This window comes from Phyllobates terribilis, unplaced genomic scaffold, assembly GCF_046119375.1.
Source record: "Phyllobates terribilis strain yellow unplaced genomic scaffold, ASM4611937v1 Scaffold_3__8_contigs__length_932513732, whole genome shotgun sequence".
NCBI lineage: Eukaryota > Metazoa > Chordata > Amphibia > Anura > Dendrobatidae > Phyllobates > Phyllobates terribilis.
Genome location: NW_027362763.1, coordinates 336,165,697 through 336,186,861, shown reverse-complemented (window position 1 = coordinate 336,186,861; position 21,165 = coordinate 336,165,697). Strand labels below are relative to the sequence as shown.

Here is a 21,165-nt window from a genome sequence, read left to right as displayed (position 1 = left end):
GCTGCTGGAGTCATTGCTTCAAGAGCCACCACACACAGACGTATCCAGGACATGGGCTACAAGTGTCACATTCCTTGTGTCAAGCCACTCATGACAACGCCAGAATCGTCTTACCTGGGTCAAGGAGAAAAAGACCTGGACTGTTGCTCAGTGGTCCAAGGTGTTGTTTTCAAATTAAAGTAAATTTTGCATTTCATTTGGAAATCAAGGTCCCAGAGTCTGGAGGAAGAGTGGAGAGGCCACAATCCAAGCTGCTGGAGGTCTAGTGTGAAGTTTCCACAATCAGTGATGGTTTGAGGAGCCATGTCATCTGCTGGTGTAGGTCCACTGTGTTTTATCACGACCAAAGCCGTCTACCAGACGGAGCCGTCTACCAGGAGATTTTAGAGCGCTTCATGCTTCCCTCTGCTGACAAGCTTTTTGAAGATGGAAATTTCATTCTCCAGCAGGACTTGGCACCTGTCCACACTGACAAAAGTACCAATACCTGGTTTACAAACAGCAGTATCACTGTGCTTGATTGGCCAGCAAACTCACCTGACCTTAACCCCATAGAGAATCTATGGGGTATTGTCAAGAGGAAGATGAGAGACACCAGACCCAACAATGCAGATGAGCTGAAGGCTGCTATCAAAGCAACCTGGGCTTCCATAACACCTCAGCAGTGCCACAGGCTGATCGCCTCCATGCCACGCCGCATTGATGCAGTAATTGATGCAAAAGGAGCCCCGACCAAGTATTGAGTGCATTTACTGAACATACATTTCAGTAGGCCAACATTTTGGATTTTAAAAACATTTTCCAAGCTGTCTTTATAAAGTATTCTAATTTACTGAGATAATGACTTTTGTGTTTTTATTGTCTGTAAGCCATAATCATCAACAATAACCGAAATAAACACGTGAAATAGATCACTCTGTTTGTAATGACTCTATATATTATATGAGGTTCACTATTCGTATTGAGGAACTGAAATTAATTAACTTTTTGATGATATTCTAATTTAGTGAGAAGCACTTGTATACCAACTTATGCGCCGGCTCATTTCTGTGTTATGTGTTATAGCAGAATTTATGCTGAGCTTTATAGTTTTCTAGTCCTACAGTCCAATTATTCACCAGAATAGGAAAAGTGCCCACTCTACCAGAAACCAGGAAGTAAGGAGATTGCAGAGCTGTATGTTGCTTAAGATACAACTTGAGAATAACCCTTTAAAGGGGTTGTCCGGTCCAAAATGATAAGTCTGCCGTGACTCTGTGGGACTGCAGACTTACGAATCCCCCCAGCAAACACACTATGAGCTGCAGGAATTCGCCAGTTTCTGAGCCAGGACTGGTGGGTACGTATGAGTTATGCATACTTCGGCCAGAGCCCGACTAGTGGGCATGGCCTCACTCCATACCATTGTATTGAGCAAGGTGGCCGACTAGAGGGTGCGGCCTCGCTCAATACAAGTGTACAGAGTGAGGCCATGCCATGCCCACTAGTCTGGTTCTGGCTGGGAGTATGTATAATGCATACGTACCCGCCGGTCCTGGCTCAGAAACCGGCAAATCCCCCGGAGCACAGAGTGCGTGCACTGGGGGGATTCATAAGTATGCAGTCACACAGAGTGACTGCAGACTCATCTTTTTCGACTGTACAACCCCTTTAATATCTAAGCCCCATTTTTCAAATTTCACATGTGGTAATAACTTTGGAATGCTTCAACATATCTGCAGATCCACTAAAGTATTGTTTTATAATTCATGTCTTTCTGACACCAATTATGTGTACATTTTGGTTTTATTAATTTTTGTCTTTGCATAAAAACCATGTCTTGTAATGACAAATAGTTTTCCAGGCCTTTTTTAACATTTTTTTGAGCTTTTGTTTTACATTTTTACAATTTTTATTCACCCTTTTTGTTTTACTCAGTCCTATTAAGGGAATTGTACTTTTAATGCTCTGACTGCTGGTCTGATACACTGCAATACTTCCGTATACTTCTGTATTACACTGACACTTGATATATTAGACCCTGTTTATCGCAGGGCCTGATAGGCCACCATACCCCTAGGCCTTTACTTTGCAATTATTGGGACCTAGGGGTGTCTATGGAGTTAAAGAGAAAGCAACATCCCCTGTTAACCATGTAGATGATGTTGTGGTTGTAGACAGTGGCACCTGGGGGTTAAACATTCATGATCCATGCTATCACTGATCATGGCTGATGCAGCAGTGTATTAACTATAGTACACAACCCATTGAGGTGTGCTATTTACTTTTTCCTCAGCACTGTCTTTTATCGGTTTACCTGCCTGATATTAAAATGGGCATCATATCTCCTAGCTGGACTCATGAAATTGTTATTTTATTATCAGGAAGACATTCAAACATGAATTTCAGAGTAAATACATCAGTCTCAGCAGGTCTATAAAGACATGTATGCAGATGATGACCGTGGTGACAGTTTTGATTTAATGCGTTATCGGGTTTCGACAGCACAATTGAGCACCATTAAGGTGTTAACTTGCCAACAGTCCAGATTTTACCAGGATAATCCCACAGACTGGCTTACAAAAGGAGTGAAGCCTAAACCCAGCCTAAAGTTGTCATTTTGGGGGTGCTCCTGGGTGGTTATGGATGTTCCTAGGAGCTTCCAAGTATGGTGATGAAGTGTCCTAATCTTGGACATTCAAATTTTGGTAAAAATGTTAATGGGCTACTAAATAAGAGTAGATTCTGTAAGAGGACATCAGAAATTCACATTATACAGAACTAATATAGACTGAAGGTATACTCATGCACTCTCTATACGCTTGTGAGTATGATATAGGAAAGAGTGGAATATAGGCTATATCTGAAGTGAACCTAACTTTTCAGGCTTTGGAGTGGACCTTGACTAGTAGACACTAGTATCTTTACTTACTGGCTCATTATATGCGAATCCCAGGCCTTCAGCTGCAGTATGGAGGATCTCCGATTCCAATCTGTGACGCCTTACAAATTCTGCTGCTTCCTGAAAAAACAATAAATAAAAAATACTTGGACATTATGGTGGAAACATACATCTTAGTTAATTCTCTTTCGGCAATGAACATCTAAAGAAAATATTTAGGTCTGCTTCACAGATCCGTGTTTCCAATACGTGTCGTATCCGTTTTTTTCATGGATACCACAGGTACCCATTATAACCTATGCTGCTATACACATGTCCGGTTTTCTCCAGCAGCACGGATGACAAGGGCCAATACAAGTCTATGGGTCCATGAACAACACGTACAGTACATGTATGGCAGTCAGTGTTTAACATTGCAAAGTATAGGAGAAGCTCGGTAAAGTAATTCTTTATCTATACCATAAAAACACTGACATAATGATTGTAAAAACGGACACACGGCCGACACGCTCATGGCACACTGATGGAAGACACTAATGACACCTGTACTGTTTTTTCATGCAAGTGTTTTATACGGACATGTGAAGGGGCCTTACACTAAGTGCTTCTCATTAACAGGGTGTCCACTACTAGGTCATCCCCTTCTCAATCTGAATATTTGCCCGTTAAAATAAAAACACCTATACTAATCTCCCATGCCGATGCTGTTACAGCGGTATCGGCATTCGCTTTCCTGGGGCTCACGGGAGGTGAGTATAGGTGCTTATATTTTAACGGGGCCAACATTCAGAGTGAGAAGGGTTTGTCCTAATAGTGGGCATCCCCTTTAACTAGATGATACTAAGTCTGGAATTCAAGAGAAAAAGTAGGCAAGTAAGCTATTTTACAGAAGAGCACCATCTCTCTACTGCCCTCTACTGGAGGTGGCTACTAGTGTTGAGCGAGTATGTTCTGTCCGAGTATGCTCGGGCCGAGCTCCGAGTATTTACAGCTGCTCGGTGATATGCTTGAATCACTCCCGTGTGCATGATTTGCAACGGTTTGTCAGCTTTATTACATGTGAGGAATGTGTAAGAAATAGACATTCCTCACATGTAATAAAACTGTCAAACAGTCACAAATCATGCACACGGGAGAGATTCAACCATATCACCGAGCAGCTGTAAATACTCGGAGCTCGGCCCGAGCATACTCGGACAGAACATACTCGCTCAACCCTAGTGGCTACCCTACAATTCAACATATAACCCTTGCAACTTGACTATAGATGTTACGCAAACAAAACCCCACCTGACAGCTGTTTTGTTGTTCTCACCTCTCATCAGTGCAGAGCAGGATACTGATTCAAAGGCTTCTCATCCAGCCAACCAGAATCTTGCTCTGTACTGACAATGGGTAGGTATCCCAAAACAGCAGTGGTCCTATAGGTTTCAGGTTTTTTTTTTACATGCTTAGTCAATTGGCCAGGTTTGTTAAAAGTGTTCGACATTAATTCCTTATAAACTGAATGACTTAAATGTTTAAAAGCTTATATGGTAATAAAATAATAATTCAAATATAATGTTAGCCTTTGTTTTTCTGGAAACTCTTAGCCGTGTTTTTAATAAACTCCATACATTATGTGGCTCATAATCGATATAACAGATTTCTATTAGTTGGTATCTAAAACTCATACACCACTTTATGTATCTTAGACCTCACTTAATTGGTATCTTAGAAAAATGAGTATCTTAGATCTGGTGAGGCTGGAGTACTTACTTTGAAAATCTATGTCAGAATGGCTGTATCATCCAATTTGAAAGTGGGCAATATAGAATAGTACATTAGCAGAAATAAAATCATGGCTGCAAAAGAGCTGCTTTTTCAGCCCAGAGGCGGATGACTTTTTTTGGAGTAAAAACACAAACATATTTTACTCAGATTTTGCTCTTCATTCTGAGTTCTCCTTTTAGCAGAAATGAGATAACCCTACTATTCCATCATTTGGTTGCTGAAATATAATCAGTAATGCTGCTGCTGAATTACTGCAGTCAATTTGGAGTGGACTCTGTGGGGCCTACTGAATTTTAGTAACATCTCTAGAGGGATTAGTTGTCTCTCTGAGCACTTTTTACCAGTAAGGTGTAAAAATGCACAGACGTGTACTGTCAATAACCAACTTTTTAGATGCTGCTCAATATCTCAAGTCACAGTGACCTCACTCACCTTTGTAGGTCGGACGTCAGATGGATCCATATAGTCGCTTGTAAGGCTTTCATAAAAGCTGACATTTTCTAACACATCCAAGTCATCAGGATGGAAGAGTAGATAGGACTTGGCATACTCCAGAGCTTTTACATGATCTCCAACTGATTGTTGATTAAAAAAAAAAGAATTATTATTAATATCACTTTTTTTTTTAGACCCGGTACTCAATGATTCATGAACAAAAACTTACCATTTGTGAAATCACAGATAAACCTAAAAGGATCTAAAATTAGTATGGTCATCAATATAGTCCAAAACGCAAATCAGAGATAGCAAGAGACAGGCTAAAAAGAAAGTCGTACAAGTCGAAACAATAATATTCATACTACGCACATCCTCACATCCTCTCGGCATATTATAATAGCTTAGAAGCATTATATGATTGTGCCTATAGGAACAGTGTGAAAAGTATGGTCTACTTAAACTCATGGTAAATCTCCATTCACTGTGCTGATGAGAACTAACAAGCCTGAAACAGCTTTATGCAGTGTAACTCCAGATGCACAGTTAGCAACAGAGTTCAAGAAAATTCATCGTCTTACTACAACCACTATCCTACAACAAGGAATAGGCATGTTATGGAGAATTCCTAAAAACTTATATTGTGTATGTTAGTTTTGATCAAAAGTCCGCTACAGTAACATGGGCTAAATTCATTAAGAGACACACATCTCTAAATGAATGTGGTACATCTGTCGGGCTGTCCAATCAGGTAGAATCAGAAATATGCTCCTGTAATACAGTCATTTCTGCTATAATTTTATGTTACTTTCTAGAGTAAAATATGAATCTGTCCAGCTGCACTAGCCCATGCCCCTCCTGCTAAAATCCATCCATTTTTCAGAAAAGAGGATGGGCTGGCATAAAAACACCCAAAGTTACAACGCTTTTGCTAAATGTTTATATGACAGTTGCCTGCCAAAAACTGTTTGATGAATGCCACCTTTTGTCTTTTAAATACTCGGATGTGATCCAACGCTTAAAATGAACCTCTACCTACAAAGAGTATCAGGCTATTTAAAGCACCACTCCAGAATTTATTTTTATTGCAGGGCTGGAATGGTGCTGCTAATCTAAGTTCCCTGCTCCTAGTTTTATACTTACCAGCCGCTGTCTTCATCTGTTCTCAGTGCCGCTTCGGTTGGTCTCCAGCAGTTTGTGACCTGCCGGATCTCTCCAGAGATCCAAAAGTCACAACTCAGTGCAAGTCTATGAGAGGCAGAATGAGGGTTTCATAGACTTACACTGAGAGCCTGTGACCATTACCTATGTGTCTCGCCCAGGGGGATATAGGGGACTCTGTACCCAGGCCTTTTACCTTGTTTAGGATGTCACGGCAGTCGGCTCCCGGGCCCGTACTCTGAGGTCTCTCTTGTAAAAGGGGTTTTAGTGTACAGTTTATCTCGTGACCCCACCTGTGGTTTCCGGTAATAGTTACTGGCGCTGCTGCAGATCTCCGGGGGTGATGGGATGGCAGCTTGGATGTTTCTGCTCCCCACAGGCGGAGCGGGCCCCCCGGGGCAGTGTAGATGCAGATGGTGATGCTGGCCGTTGTAGTGCAGAAGAGATGGCGCAGCAGGAGTAACTGACAGACAGGAGATTCACTTCAGTACCTTTACTGGTGCGGATGTCAGGTACGGTCCAGGGTACTCGGTAGGAAGGGTGCACTTCTGGACTCTCCCCAGTGAGCGGGTATAAGACCACCTGGTCCGTTTCTCCCTCTCTCTAAGCTCCTGGCCAGCCTGCAACTGGGCCTAGCTTCTGTGTTGTGTTGTTCTCTCACCTGTCGCTTGGTAGTAGGACCTTTCTCTGGTAACCACTATCCCTGGACGCTGGGGCCTTCGTGATTCCTAATCCTGTAAAGGGTTTAGCTTCAGGTCGACCAGGGATCTGTAATCCTCCTGGTATGCCGGTAATCCCTACTGGGTGTAGAGGACCCTGTAGGTGCGGACCCGGTGTCCGGTTTGTATTTTGGGTGAGCCTATGATGCTCCTCTGCCCCCTTAACTCCTTTCTCCTCTTTGCCTCCGGCCACACTCGGGGCCCTCAGTACTCAGCAGCAGACGTGCTGCTCCTTCACTGGTCTCAGTGCCAGCATGCTCTCTGACTTTCTGACTGCCTAACTCCACCCTCCAGTATATATATCCCTAACAGGGCTCCCTCTGGTGGTATGAGGTGGAAGGGTGGAGGTGTCTGTTTGTAGTGAGGGCCTCTTGTGGAGAAGTCCATCCATGCACCCTTTTGGGTCCTGTGGTACCTGTAGTAGCAGGGTTCAACATATGACTTCCGGTCAGTTAGAAGTTGCAGTCACAAGACGGCAGTGCAGGAGCAGAGCGGTGCTGGGAAGAGCTGATGACGGCAGCTGGTGAGTATAATACTAGGTGTAGAGAACTTACACTAGTGGCACCACTCCAGCACTGAAATTTAAAAACAAAACCCTGGTGTGGTGCTTTACTAAAAATGGGAGTTATAGTATTATTCAATATACTTCACAGTTTATTATATTTACCTTAATTTTTTTTCAATATATGTAAAATAAAAATCTGTTTTCGGTACATGAAACCCATTAATATGTAAATAAGCTGCTGTTGGCAGATCTTATTTTGACTTGTGTGTTGCATTTTATTAGTAACTAGTTCAAGACCTGGTCATTTACCCCTGTTCATAACCAGGCATATTTTCACTTTTTTTCGTACATGAGCGCTGACAATGTTTTCTGAATCGGATATTAAAATATTTTCTGCATGTTTTTTTTTTTTAAACTTCCGTATTATGGAGAACACAACTTTTTCTAAAATTTGAGGAGAATTCAATTCGACTTGAATATACAGTATGTAGCCATCTCTAGCAAGTACTCGTTGTATGCCTCATACAGTTAAGTCCAAAATATTTGGAGAGTGACACAAGATTTGACATTTTCATTGTTTACCAAAACATATTCAAGTTACAGTTATATAATTAATATGGGTTTAAACTGCAGATGCTCAGCTTTAATTTGAGGGTATTCTCATCTTAATTGGAGTAAGGGTTTAGGAATTACAGCTCTTTAATATGTAGCTGCCTCTTTTTAGAAGGACCAAAAGTAATTGGACAATTATCTCAAAAGCTCTTTAATGGGCTGCATGGGCTATTTCTTCATTAATTCATCAATTATGCAGGTAAAAGGCCTGAAGCTGATCTCTGGTGTGGCATTTGCATTTGGAAGTTGTTGCTGTGAACCCACAACATGCAGTTAAAGGAAATCTCATCGCAAGAGAATCAGACAATCATTAGGTTGAAAGAAAATAAGAAATTCCTCAGACAGATAGCAGAAATGTTAGGAGTGGCCAAATCATTAGTTTGGTACATTCTGCAAAAAAAAAAAAAGAGCACTGAGCTTCGGAACTCAAAAAGACCTGGACATCTACGGAAGACAACAGACAACAGTGGTGGATGATCACATAATCCTTCCCATGGTGAGGAAAAACCTCTTCACAACATCCACTCAAGTGAAGAACACTCCCCAGGAAGTAGGTGTTTGAGTATCTAAGTCTACCATAAAAAGAAGACATTTGAGCCCCTAAAGTGAGGATACTTTGTAGAAAAATCATTGCAATTCCTAAATGTTTCACAGGATATTTTTGTTCACCCTCTAAAATTAAACCTGAAAATTTACACTTCAATTGCATCTCAGTTGTTTCATTTTACATAAAAAATAGTCGCATGCAGAGCGCAAATCACGAAGGTACGGTCACTGTGCAAATATTTCTGGATTTACTGTAACGGTATATGATTAGAAGGAGACATTGAGAAGTGCCTGCATACATTATCACATTCTAAGATGTAATCCAACATAAGATAGTAAATTAATTAGTGCATAGCTATGTGAAATCAGAGTCCAGTTTTACATAGGGGTCGACATTACCTCTGTAGTAGCTGAACTGCAGGAAATCATAGTGCAGAGGAAGAAAGTTCTCAATAGGTGACAAACGCCCAGGTCGTGTCGAGAGGTCTCTTACACATTCATGCTCACAAGCAAGAATCTGAATATAGTGATCTGAAATTGCAAATTATAAAAGAGAATATAAAACTATTCATCCATTCTACATCATGGACACACACAGTATTGCTGTGCAGCGAAGTTACAAATAATACTTGGACTAGAATGTTCAACCAACAGTGTTGTTTACAGCTTTAAAGGGCATATCTCAGAGGAATCCACCCTCCTAAGCCGTCTATATGGGCATGAAGGTCATAGAAAATTTAATAAAATGATTTTTTGATATCTGTGATCCGATGTCTTATTCCAGAGAAATCCACGTTTTTCATAATATGTAAATCAGTTGTTAAGATCTATGAGCCAAACCTGGTTCTGAGAATACTCCCGAGTTCATTTTAAATGAAAGGAAAAGGGGCGTTACCAGTTTGAGACATGTAATAACTGATAGTCTGCTATCCTGATCTACATCTCAAGATGATGGCCCCTTTCATTTAAAATACGCTCTGGAGACAGATTGTGTCTGCATACAGATCGCAGATATCAAGGTATCATTTTATTCAACTTTCTATGACTTTCACACCCACATAGATGGCGCAGGAGGGAGGATCCTACTGACAGATTCCTTTTAAGGAAAATTTCTGGGCAATATTAAAAGACTTGGCAGCTCTGATGGCCCAATATTTCCTACATAGTGACATATTTATGTTGATCTGGTCTGGCCTGTTTATTGATCTAGCTTGATGTGCTTATGGCAGGTGGGACAAGGCAAAGTTTCTAAGTAGTAATATTGTACAAGAATATGGTTAAGAATTACACAAATAACTTCGGCCTGTAAATCGTGAAGATCTAGGAAAAAGCATCACTATGTAAATTGGTTTTGCTAGGTGGTCTTATATCAGCATTATTCTGTGTTCATATGTCCTATATTTATTTCCATTGTTGGATACATTTTGGAATCATAAAAACAGAAATAAAATGTTCCAGTACATTTGTATGGGAATGGGAGTGTCACACAAGGTCTTCTGCTTTCCGATTTTGAGCGGGATCAAAAATTGTTGTCTGTACAAAGTTTCTGCTCTGCCAAATAAAGTGGATAGTAACTGGATCCATTTTTTTTAAACAATGAAGCCTTTCTAAAATGTAGCATAGTGTAAATGTTATGTTCTGCTACCAGAGCTAAGGAAAGAGAGGAGATCTGTCCCTACGATAGAACTCAGCTTAATCCCTACGATGTAACAGGGAACCTGATCCTGCGATCAGACCTGCTAAAGTCCTAAGCTAGTCTGTACGGAGACCTATAGATGTGGGGAAGGAATCCCTACAAGTACTAAGGACTGGGAGGAATATGGGACACCTCCTAACAGAAATAGTAGCAGACAGACGAACAAACAAAATATATAGAACATAGAGGTCAGTAGACCAAGCAAACTAACAGAGCAAGACACAGAGCACAGGCTAGCTAGAAAGTAGATATACAATGAAGTCCAGCAAAGCTAAGAGCAAGGTTCTAACAGTAAAGTCATTCAATATGTCATATTTTAACAGATCTGTTTTTCGGCGCTGCAAATGCCCAGAACACAAGAGATGTTCAAAGACACCGCTAGTAAAAACAGATTCATTCAAAACGGAACAAAAACGGATGGAAACCAAAGTGTCTGTTTTTATAGAGGAATCCATTAAAAATGGAAACTTTCTATTTTACATCCATTTTGCCCTGTTTATAATGGATCCAGTTTTTGTTTTAATACCGGATCCATTACCAATGGATGACAACTGGATATATGAACAGGTCCTTACTTGTTTTTTGGAGCTGCTCTATAGCTTATAAGGTATAAGGAGAGGTTCATTCTGATCATTGTTGAACCATTGCAGATGTTTTCATACATAAAAATGAAGAATAATTGAATGCCTGTCAGTCTCACTGTTTTGTTTTCTTCTCATCATTACCAAGTGCGGAGGAGCCACACGAAAGAGTGATTGAATTCTCAGACTATGTCAATTTAGTAAAAATGGACATGTCCAGGAACAATTTATCTTGAGTAATGGCAGCTTGTTTTCCAGCCGTCATACTGAGCTTTGCAGGCTGTTTGCAATCAAAGAACTTGCGACCTCTCACTGTAGCTGCAATACGCTAAAGGCTTCCATATGTGGGTGACTTTTCAGCATTGTTATGGGGATTTTCAGACAAGCAGCGGGGATCAGGTCAGATAATGGCAATGAAACTATCGATACACTATGGGCTAAGTTCCACCGATGAGCATTTCGTGCATTTTTTGATGTAGCAGATTTTCTTCACCCTTTCTGCAAAAATTAAGCTAAATTAGGTAACTTGCTGTCACTTTGAAAAGGTCATCCAATCTACAGGCAGCAGATTATACAGTCAGAGGAGCTGAGCAGATCACTATACATTTTCTATGGGAGAAGACAGATTATATTTTAGATTACATTCAATTAAATGTCTGCTTTTTTATGCCTAGGAATCCAGTGGGTGGGGTTGCTCATGATTGACAACCTCCCCTATGTGGCTGTCCAGTCTAGGATTGGACTACTAAGCACTGAAAGTGCAGAGATTTAAAGGGGTTGTCCATTCAGAAGATATGGATGACCTCTCCTTAGAATAAATCATCAATATCAGGTCAGTGGGTGTCCGACACCCGACAACCCACCTATAAATAGTCATAAGCTCCTGGAGTGGCATGATGTAAATACATTAAACGGAACTGCAATGTGCAACTCCATTCATTGTATAGCGAGAAGTGCTATGTACTGTAGATCATATTCTAATTAAGACTTTATAACAGCAAGATAACAGGAGCTGTTCTGCAGTACTCAGCAGCGTCCACTACACATTGAGTGGAGCTGTGTTGTGCAGCTCTATTCAATGTATTTACATCTGGCCACCACTGGAGCTTATAACAGCTGATAGGTGGGGGTCCGCCACCAAGTAACTGATATTAATGACCTATCTGTAGCATAGTTCATCAATATTTTCTGACTGAACAGCCCTTTAAAATACATAAAAAACAAGAGTTATAATAAATCATCTTCCACAAATCTATATATTATTCTGCAAAGCTGTTCAGGATCTATACCATGCTATCTGCTGATCAGACAGCTGATTTTCGTTAATAGCTGGACTATAAATGAGCAGTATAAAGCTTACCGATCAATTTTACATACTAGTATTTGTGGCTTAGCATAACTTTTAAAGTTCGCGCGCACTAGCATATAAAGAAAAAATCAGTCCCATTCTCATCCAGAAAGGTGGGCCGATTCATTCTCACTTGCCAGCAATCCGTTTCTATAATCAGCATCTATTAGTAGTCATTTACAGGGCTAGTTACAGTTGTCTATGTTACAGAACTGTAATGTAGCCGTAAAAATCGGATGTCAAACTGATCGTCCGTATAACATGCAATTTTTTTCTTGCACTGTACAGATTTCAGAGGGAAACTGCAGCATGCTGCAATTTTTTTTTTAGGTCTCGCTCACACGAGCGAATAAAATCGGACCAATGTTATACTATGGGGCTATGCAGATCTGCAATTTTTTTCTCAAGGCAATTCTACATGAGAAAACAATCGCAGCATGCTGCGGGAGCATCTGACAATCGGGTCGCACTCGCCCATTCAAGTCTACGGTGCGAGTGAAAAATTGGACTGCACTCACATGTCATCCGAGTGCAGTCCAATGTACTCTCACAGAGTCAATGGAGAAATTTTGTTCTGCATCTTCCCCGTACCTGCCATGTGAGAGAATCAGATCACATTAAGGTGACACTTGGATCAAACTGTGACAGAGTTTGATTCGAGTGTCATTAGCATAATCGGCCCGATTGTCTCGCTCAAATATTTGCTCGTGTGACCCCGGCCTCATGCCGAATATAGATGAGAAACAATACGCAGATCTGCACTGCCTCACTGAATAACATTGGTCCGAGTGCAATCTCATTTATCATCGGAGTGCACTACTCCGATTCATACACTAGTGTGAGCGAGCCCTTAAACTGCAAAAAAGATATATGGTACTCCATAGAAAACAGGCAGAAAGATTTGTGGTCTTCATCTGTTAGGATTTAAAGTTTCCCAAAAAATGCATTAACCTGTTACAGTCAAAATGTTCTTTAACTTTATAAAAAGACATCTAATCAATGCCTAAATGGTGTAATGTTATGTGTTGTACATGCCATTAAAGTATAAGGCAGCTACAGTACCTGCTGCTAGAACTGTAACACAGCACCACCATAAACTATTTGCACAAGCCTGAAATTAAGAGATTTTTTTCCCAAAGTTATTTCCAGATGTGGATTGTAATGCTTGTCACTGGTATGATATGTTACCCAAAATATTCCAGCTACAGATGGTTGTAAACCATATTGTACAGGTAATAAATCTCATATAATATGCTTGTTTCCCTGGAAAATTAGACTGTATTGTTTGGAGTAAATCATTGTGATCTGTCATGTATGTTACTTATATACTTATTACAATCAGGTATAGCTAATTTATACTTACTTCATATCACTGGCCACATCAGCAGGGTTGCCTACCGCACAGAAATTCTAGAATGGTCTGTAAAAATTGGACACTTTTTTGCCCTGTTCGTAAACAGAAATTTAAAGGGGTTGTCCAGGCCTTTTTATTTTTACAATGTGCCTAAGAACTAAGAGGCAGGTTGCTAACTACCTGCCTGTTGTACCCGACACCGATCACAGACTGATTCTGCAAGTGATTCAGTGGCTTCCTCTGAAGTCACCTTGAGAAAGCAGCAGTTTTCCGCTCGGCTGTGTTGACAGGAAGTGACCACCGACATCATGCCGTTTGACGATCGGCTCCCTGCTACTTATTTGCAGGGAGCCGGCTGTCAATCAGCGCAACGCCGGCAGTTAAGCCCCGTTAATATGGGTACAACGGGTAGGTAGTTGCCCTTGTTAGCAAATACCTGCTTGTTAGTTTTTAGACACATACTAAAAAAAAAATAAAAATCATGGATAACCCCTTTAAGGAGTCTATGATTTTTCTGAAACGGAAGTCATTTATACAGATTTTGATAGTAATTGTCATTAGTTACAGTGAATGCAGCTAATGTCTTCATGTCAGAATTATAGGCTATGGACATGGATCACTTATAATCAAAATGATTTATTATGCTTTTACAATGTGTTCATAAAAAATATTGTCTGTCTGTGATTTTTTGATAAGCTGTCCAGAAAAAATAAAAAGTCAAGATGGCAACCTGCTCATTAGTAATGGATTAGATTACCAAAAAAAGTCTGACTGTACAATATACAACAAAGGGGTCATATTTTTGCTTAAAGGGGTTGTCCGGTACTTTATATTGCTCCCCCAATGTACCCCGCCCGGGGCCGCTAAGGATTTTTTTAATTACCCTACATTGCAGATACTGCCTGTGAGCGGCGCTATCACTGGCCTCTTACAAGCATCACGTGACCCCCAGCTGCAGCCGACCCTGACATCCGCTGACGTCACGACAAGTCCAGGCAACAGCCGGGGGTCTCTGTCTTCTGCGTTCCATGGTGGAAGCCAGGCTGTGGGCGGGGTTACCCCCCGCGTCACACCCGGCAGCCACCGCACGCTCTGCCTCTCCCCATTCATTGGGAAAGCGCGTGGTGGATGCTGGGTGTGAAGCGGGGGGTAACCCCGCCCACAACTCAGCAGCCACCGTGGAGACCCCAGCTCTCAGTCACGCCTCACTTGTCATGACGTCAGCGGGGGGGTCACGTGCTGCCTGTGAGCGGCCAAGGATAGCGCCGCTCACAGGCAGAAACAGCAACGTAAGGTATTTACAAAAATCCTTAGGGGATACATTGGGGGGGCAATATAAAGTACTGGGCAACTTCTTTAAAGACGACTTGTCACTTGTCATAAATATGTGGTTTTTTTTAATTGATCTAAATGGCAATGTTCACTGAATCTGGCGTTGAGGTTTTTTTTTTGGTTCCTGCCTCTTGATTCCTGGAATATGTGCCCTCTTGTATGTAATTCTAATTTTCTTATCTAGAGGGGCGTAGTCCTCATAAATACACCCACAAAAAAGAATTGAGGATCACATTTCCTTGGCTAACAAGACAGGTCCTGTTTACCCCTTTTCATGTGTGCCACGTGCTCGTGTACGGAGCGAGCCCAGGACTTGGCAGATGCTGCTGTTAACCTCTTAAATTCTCCTTCAAGCGCTGCTGTTAACCCCTTAAATATCTATGTCATTATTGGAAGTCTACACTTTGGGCTTCATAGGAGGCTGTGATTTTAGCTATATATTACAACACTGTATTGCAGTATATAGAATCAGCAATTAAATCATTTCAAAGAAAAATTCTATAAATGTTACAAAAATTAAAAACATAAAAATTCAAATAATCCCCTTTATCACCCAACAAATATAAAGACATTAAAAAGTAAAAAAGAAACTTTTTTAGTATTTAACCAAAATTGTCATTTTTCAGCAGCCACGCCCCCCCCAAAATACCATAAAAAAGTATCAAAATTATCGTATGCAGCTCAAAATGGTATCAATAAAAATGGCAGCTTGCTACTTAAAAAAAGAAGCCCTATGCAGATCGATATATGTAAAAAGAAATAAATTATCACTAAAATAAAATAAATTACAATTAAAAGGGCGCAATAAACACATTAGAAGGGTCGGCCAGTCATTATGATGACAGTCACCTTGGCCCGTTCTCCCGTATTCAGAAACTCTTGCTCTAACGCTTCTGTGTTTCATATGAGAAAGCAGCTGAAAGACATCTCTTTCAGCGATTTATTTCCGGGATAACAAAGTGATCGGCAGGTTGAAATAAGACACCCAATAAATATCTCCCCCAACAATTGGTTAGCTGGTAAGTCCATACACATTAGTGTGTCGGATGAATCCGTCATTATTGGCGGGTGCAACCGGCATTAGTGTAATGTGGAATGAAAAAAAAATGGTGAAATTGTGGATGTTTTCGTTATTTCATCTAACTTGGAACTTATTTTTTACTTTACAGTATGTTTTATACTAAAATTAGTTTGGTCATTCAAAACTCCTGAAAAAAAGAAGCCCTAATATGGCTATCTCAATGGAAAAATAAAAATGTATGACTCTTGGAAAAAGGGGTTAAAGTCATAAAAAGTAGCTAGATCATGGCCATTCATAGATAAATTCATTCGACATGGAAAACAGCCTAGATATAATATTCTAATACTTCTAAAAAAGGATTTGTTCACGTAGAGCAGCTTTTTTGTATGTGTTTTTTTTGTGGGAAAACAGAAATGGACCTAGTAAACAATGAAAGGTAGACAAAAGTCCCGGACTGAGGGAACAGGAGTCATACAGTTTCCTTGTTCATAGGCTTAGGACCTCTATAGGTTGACTTACTGGCTCTGATGGGTGCCATATGTATGGAACTATTCTAACTCTAAAAATACTTCTAAAAAGAATATATTTGTACATAAGACATAATGAAGCATGTTATAATTTTTTTCTGTATAGAGTAGCGGCCGATTGCATTTTAAGAGGAGTTCTATTTTAGTTCTGTATACAATTAAGCCTAATATGGCCATGTGCATAAGGCGTTAGGATCTAATAACAATCGTTGGGGTAGAGTGATTGCCTACAAAAAGGAAAACCACATTTAAAATAACTCTTCAGAATTGAGTAAACTGTATTTTCTATCAATGTATTTGACTTGTGTTTTCACACTTTTCTGTTGTCTTAACTAAAGTACAAGAAATAAAGATTTTGCAGACAGAACTGAGACAGGAAATTAGGTGGACTATCATTCACAGATATACAGGCTCTTTTCCGTAGTCAATATCCTTTAATCCCAAAATTAACTTGGCTCGAGAATAATAATGCCCTGGAGTTAGTCCTCAACAAGGAGTAATGAAACTCTACACCTCATATCCTGTACAATTAGACAACTTGCAGGACTGATCTTTTATTAGTAAAAGGGCTCCTAATAGCGAGGAACCTCAAGCAACACGGGTGAGTGATTTCATATGTGCAGTGGCTGGTGGCGAAGAATGTCAAGGACAGAATTTAATCAACAATTTCCAAGAAAATGAAAATGTAGTAGATTTCATATTTTATTTGCAGGAAATCAAAAGGGAACTGAGAATTTTGGATTGAGAATATCCACAGGTTTAGGCCAGTGGAACATTTGTAACCTGCAAAAGGCATCAAAAACAGGCTGGACGGGTTCTATTTCATTTATGTTTTACACAATATTAGGTATAATTTCTTTTTTTAATTATGTTAGTCAACTATATATAATATTATAACATTGCTGATTGACCGTTTAGGGCTAAAACGGTTATTTATACCTCAAGTTGAAAAAAGAAAAAACAAGACAAAAAGAACCCAGAAGCATAGTAGGAGCTTTTGAGCTATATGCTTGGTCCCAGTTCCTTGCAAGTCCTCTTCCAATTGAGCCTGACACACCACAGTATTTCCTGTGCAGGCACGTGACTAGACTATGTGTGACAGAGGTTGGCCGACTGTTCATTTCAATAGCGAAGCTATCAATAGCTAGTTAAAGGAAATGAATGTATTTGCTACCCATTCTGAGAGCAGCATAATGTACAGTACAGACCAAAAGTTTGGACACACCTTCTCATTTAAAGATTTTTCTGTATTTTCATGACTATGAAAATTGTACATTCACACTGAAGGAATCAAAACTATGAATTAACACATGTGGTATTATATACTTAACAAAAAAGTGTGAAACAACTGAAAATATGTCTTATATTCTAGGCTCTTCAAAGTAGCCACCTTTTGCTTTGATGACTGCTTTGCACACTCTTGGCATTATCTTGATTAGCTTCAAGAGGTAGTCACCGGAAATGGTCTTTCAACAATCTTGAAGAAGTTCCCAGAGATGCTTAGCACTGGTTGGCCCTTTTGCCTTCACTCTGCGGTCCAGCTCACCCCAAACCATCTCAACTGGGTTCAGGTCTGGTGACTGTGGAGGCCATGTCATCTGGCGTAGCACCCCATCACTCTCTTCCTTGGTCAAATAGCCCTTACACAGCCTGGAGGTGTGTTTGGGGTCATTGTCCTGTTGAAAAATAAATGATGGTTCAACTAAACGCAAACCGGATGGAGTAGCATGCCGCTGCAACATGCTGTGGTAGCCATGCTGGTTCAGTATGCCTTCAATTTTGAATAAATCCCCAACAGTGTCACCAGCAAAGCACCCCCATACCATCAGACCTCCTCCTCCATGCTTCACGGTGGGAACCAGGCATGTAGAGTCCATCCGTTCACCTTTTCTGCGTCGCACAAAGACACGATGGTTGAAACCAAAGATCTCAAATTTGGACTCATCAGACCAAAGCACAGATTTCCACTGGTCTAATGTCCATTCCTTGTGTTCTTTAGCCCAAACAAGTCTCTTCTGCTTGTTGACTGTCCTTAGCAGTGGTTTCCTAGCAGCTATTTTACCATGAAGGTCTGCTGCACAAAGTCTCCTCTTAACAGTTGTTGAAGAGATGTGTCTGCTGCTAGAACTCTGTGTGGCATTGACCTGGTCTCTAATCTGAGCTGCTGTTAACCTGCAATTTCTGAGGCTGATTACTCGGATAAACTTATCCTCAGAAGCAGAGGTGACTCTTGGTCTTCCTTTGCTGGGGCGGTCCTCATGTGAGCCAGTTTCTTTGTAGCGCTGGATGGTTTTTGCAACTGCACTTGGGGACACTTTCAAAGTTTGCCCAATTTTTTGGACTGACTGACCTTCATTTCTTAAACTAATGATGGCCACTCGTTTTTCTTTACTTAGCTGCTTTTTTCTTGCCATAATACAAATTCTTCAGTAGGACTATCAGCTGTGTATCCACCAGACTTCTGCACAACACAACTGATGGTCCCAACCCCATTTATAAGGCAAGAAATCCCACTTATTAAACCTGACAGGGCACACCTGTGAAGTGAAAACCATTTCTAGTGACTACCTCTTGAAGCTCATCAAGAGAATGCTAAGAGTGTGCAAAGCAGTCATCAAAGCAAAAGGTGGCTACTTTGAAGAACCTAGAATATAAGTCATATTTTCAGTTGTTTCACACTTTTTTGTTAAGTATATAATTCCACATGTGTTAATTCATAGTTTTGATGCCTTCAGTGTGAATGTCAATTTTCAAAGTCATGAAAATACAGAAAAATCTTTAAATGAGAAGGTGTGTCCAAACTTTTGGTCTGTACTGTATTGGGAGAGATTCCAGTAACGTATCATGAACTGGGCAGAATGTTGTATTTTTTATACACTCACTGTTTTATCTGCGGCAGATCTACCATTTCATTTAATGCTGAACTCTGTATAACCGCGCCCACAGCACTGTTGGCAGCTTTTTGTGTACACTGTGCATATGCAGAAAGCTGCTAATCAGTGGGGGGGGGGGGGAGCTACAGTCATGGCCGAAAGTGTTGGCCCCCTTGAAATTGTTCCAGAAAATGAAGTATTTCTTCCAGAAAATTATTGCAATTATACAAGTTTTGTAATACTCATGTTTATTTCCTTTGTGTGTATCGGAGCAACACAAAAAAAAAAACAGAGAAAAAAAGGCAAATTGCGCAAAATTTCACACAAAACCTCCAAAAATGGGCTGGACAAAATTGTTGACACCTTTCCAAAATTGTGGGTAAACAACTTTTTTCAAGAATGTGATGCTCGTTCAAACTCACCTGTGGCAAGTAACAGGCATAGGCAATATGAAAATCATACCTGAAACCAGATAAAAAGAGAAGTTGACTCAATCTTTGCATTGTGCATCTGTGTGTGCCACACTAAGCATGGAGAACAGAAAGAGAACTGTTTGAGGACTTGAAAGCCAAAATTGTTGAAAAATATCAACAATCTCTAGGTTACAAGTATATCTCCAGAGAACTTGATGTTCCTTTGTCCATGGTGCGCAACATAATCAAGAGGTTTACAACACATGGCACTGTAGCTAATCTCCCTGGATGTGGACGGCAGAGAAAAATTGATGAAAGGTTGCAACACAGTATAGTCCAGATGGTGAATAAGCAGCCCCAATCAAGTTCCAAAGAAATTCAAGCTGTTCTGCAGGCTCAGGGTGAATCAGTGTCTGAGCAAACTATGCGTCAACATTTGAATGAAATAAAACGCTATGGCAGGAGACCCAGGAGGACCCCACTGCTGACACACAGACATAAAAAGCTAGACTGCACTGAAAAATGTACGCAAGTAAGCCAAAATCCTTCTGGGAAAGCGTCGTGTGGACAGACGAGACCAAAATGGACCTTTTTGGTAAAGCACATAATTCTACTGTTTTCCAAAAACGGAATGAGGCCTACAAAGAAAAGAACACAGTACCTACAGTCAAATATGATGGAGGTTCAAAGATGTTTTGGGTTGTTTTGCAGCCTCTGGCACTGGCCGCCTTGACTGTGTGAAAGGCATCATGAAATCTGAAGATTAATAAAGGATTTTGGGTCACAATGCAGTGCCCAGTGTCAGAAAGCTTTGTTTGCATCCTAGGTCATGGGTCTTCCAGCAGGACAATGACCCCAAACACACTTCAAGAAGCACCAAGAAATGGATGGAAACAAAGCACTGGAGAGTTTTGAAATGGCAGCAATGAGTCCGGATCTAAATCCCATCGAACACCCGTGAGAGATCTTAAAATTGCTGTTGGGAGAAGGCGTCTTCACATATGAAAGACCTGGAGCAGTTTGCAAAAGAAGAGTTTGATTTGTAAGAAGCTTGTTGATGTTTATAGGAAGCGATTGATTGCAGTTATTTATTCGAAAGGGTGTGCTGCCAAATATTAAGCTGAGGGTGCCAATAATTTTGCCCGGCCTGTTTTGGGGGTTTTGTGTGAGTGATGTCCAATTTGCCTTTTTTCCTCAGTTTTTTGTGTTGTTCCAATATACACAAAAGAAATAAACATGTGTACAACAAAACATATGTAACTGAAACAATTTTCTGGAAGAAACACTTCATTTTCTGGAACAATGTCAAGGGTGCAAACACTTTCGGCAATCACTGAATACAGAGCTCATGAACATGAAGGGCCACATGGAGCAGGTTTACTAGTCCT

General features: G+C 40.5%; 1 protein-coding gene across 4 annotated transcripts in view; it reads right to left on the bottom strand.

Moving 5' to 3' along the window:
• Nucleotides 1-21,165, bottom strand: part of P3H2 (prolyl 3-hydroxylase 2) — a 247,026-nt gene that overhangs the window by 51,405 nt on the left and 174,456 nt on the right. For 3 of the 4 annotated variants that reach the window (XM_073675167.1, XM_073675170.1, XM_073675169.1), the window contains exons 4-6: nucleotides 9,032-9,163; nucleotides 5,087-5,229; nucleotides 2,912-3,001 (exon numbers count right to left, since the gene is read on the bottom strand). In XM_073675167.1, coding sequence (XP_073531268.1) covers nucleotides 2,912-3,001; nucleotides 5,087-5,229; nucleotides 9,032-9,163 — 365 coding nt within the window. The remainder of the gene's footprint in view (nucleotides 1-2,911; nucleotides 3,002-5,086; nucleotides 5,230-9,031; nucleotides 9,164-21,165) is intronic. The other variant, XM_073675168.1, reaches the window with a different exon arrangement.